The 1,904-nt window shown below is 58.7% G+C and overlaps 1 protein-coding gene across 1 annotated transcript in view; it reads right to left on the reverse strand.

Moving 5' to 3' along the window:
* Positions 1–20: 20 nt before the first annotated feature.
* Positions 21–1,904, reverse strand: part of PTX4 (pentraxin 4) — a 7,290-nt gene continuing 5,406 nt past the window's right edge. The window contains exon 3 of the mRNA XM_045286026.1: positions 21–1,087. Coding sequence (XP_045141961.1) covers positions 447–1,087 — 641 coding nt within the window. The 3' untranslated portion in view covers positions 21–446. The remainder of the gene's footprint in view (positions 1,088–1,904) is intronic.

Below are 1,904 nucleotides of genomic sequence, written 5' to 3' on the forward strand. Positions count from 1 at the left end.
GTAAATTATCCTCAATCATGATGTTCGGAGGGATGTGCCCCTCCTCTCTTCATTTTGATTATAAGTAGGTGGCTCTTTGGTCAAAAGCCCCAGGCTGCCCTGTTGACCCGAGGCAAGGTGTTCTTTATTCCAGGGATGTTGGTGGCCTCAGATGGCCAGCTCAGGGACACAGGGCTGATCCCGAGGGAATCCCCAGGCTCCTGGAAAAGGGTGACTGGAGGTTTGGAGAGATGTTGGGACAACAGTCCCCCAAAGCGGTATTTTCCCATCCAGCTAGTGTAGGCCAAGCAGCTTCTGGAGTTCTCCAAACTGGCCAATCTACTCTGCAGAGCAGGTGCGCATGGCCAGGATGGGGTGCTCTTTGCAGAAAGCGCAGGGGACAGGGGTAGTAGCAGGGCGAGGCAGAGGACGGCTCCTGCCATAGGTGAATAGGTGACCACGTGGCCTCAGGGACATGACTGCAGGCAGGTGCAGTTCACTCTCTGAACAAATCCGCCTACAGAGGTGGCATTGGCCAGCGTCAAGAGGGGACCTGGGGGGACCGCCCTCCCGGTGGCCAGGCTTGAGACCTCCCCGGGGGCTAGCACCCTGCCCCAGATGGCCAGACCAGCCAGGCTCCCCACAAAGGCCTCCGCGCTGTCAAACCCACCCCCGACAATATCTTGCTCCTGACCCAGCACCAGGGACCCTCCAGGCGGGATCTCATAGCCCTCCCTGAAGCGGGAGCCAGTGGCCACCAGCCTGCGGTCCACGTAGAGCCAATGGCGGCCCTGAGCGGCTGTCCAGATCACACACAGGTGGTGCCACTGGCCGTCCAGCAGCGTCTGCAGCGGCAGCTCCCGGAAGGCGGGGTCTCCGATCACAAAGTGGACAGAGCCGGGGGCCAGCGAGTCCCGGCCGTGAAGCACCAATTTGTTGTCATTCTCCTCGGTGGCGTAGGAGAGCAGGGTGCCCAGGCGACCGTGGGCAGTGCGGACCCAGCTGCAGACGGATAGGGCCCGCAGGCCCGTTCGGAAGCCAGGGAGGAGGAAGACTGCGTTCTCGGTGGAGACGTTTGGAAACACGAGCGCAGGGCCCACGCTGCAAACTAGAGACACAGAAGGAGGGAGTAAGGCCTACACACAAAGGGATCCCCAAGCTGGATGCCCTGCGCCCCAGGCGCTGGGCTCAGTGCACAAAATAACCGGCCTCCCTTCAGCGCGAACAGGCGTCCTCCCGCGCACCTTGCAGAGCGCCTGTGTCCGCGCACCTTGCAGAGCGGCTGTGTCCGCGCACCTGAGCCAGCGCGGAGCGCGCAGCTGAGATACCGCCCACGACCACTAGGGGCAGCCTCGAGCGGCCTCCCGCTGTGGCTGCAGCCCAGGAACAGGCAAGGGATCCAGGGTTGGGCTGTTAACCCCAAGGTCGGTGGTTCAAACCCATCCGCCGCTCGATGGATGATGCTATCGTAATGAATCCATCCTTTAAGGAGTGTTTATGATGGGCCTCTGAGAAATCCTGGGAGCTGAGCCCTGGTGGTGTGGTGGTTACATATGGTGCTAGCTGCAGGGTCAGCAGTTCAAAACCATCTGCTGCTCCGGGAGAAAGATGGGGCTTTCTACTCCCAAAAAGAGTTCGAGTTTCGGAAAATCACAGGAGCAGCTAGCTACAGGGTCACTATGAGTTGGCATTGACTCGATGTCAATGACTTTGGGTTATTTTTGGTCCCAACCCACTCCATCAAGCCAGCATCATAGCAAAGCTAATACTACTGCCACCCAGTCGATTCTGACTCACAGCGAGCCTGTAGAGTAGACTAGAGCTATCCCTGTGGGTTTCTGAGGCTGTCAATCTTGTTTTTCCCCAATCATTTTATCAGGGACTCATACAGCTCTTAATACAATCCATCCATCCATCCATCCATC

The sequence above is a fragment of the Echinops telfairi genome, unplaced genomic scaffold, assembly GCF_000313985.2.
Source record: "Echinops telfairi isolate 266 unplaced genomic scaffold, ASM31398v2 ScPeMD7_5;HRSCAF=22, whole genome shotgun sequence".
Taxonomy (NCBI): Eukaryota; Metazoa; Chordata; class Mammalia; order Afrosoricida; family Tenrecidae; genus Echinops; species Echinops telfairi.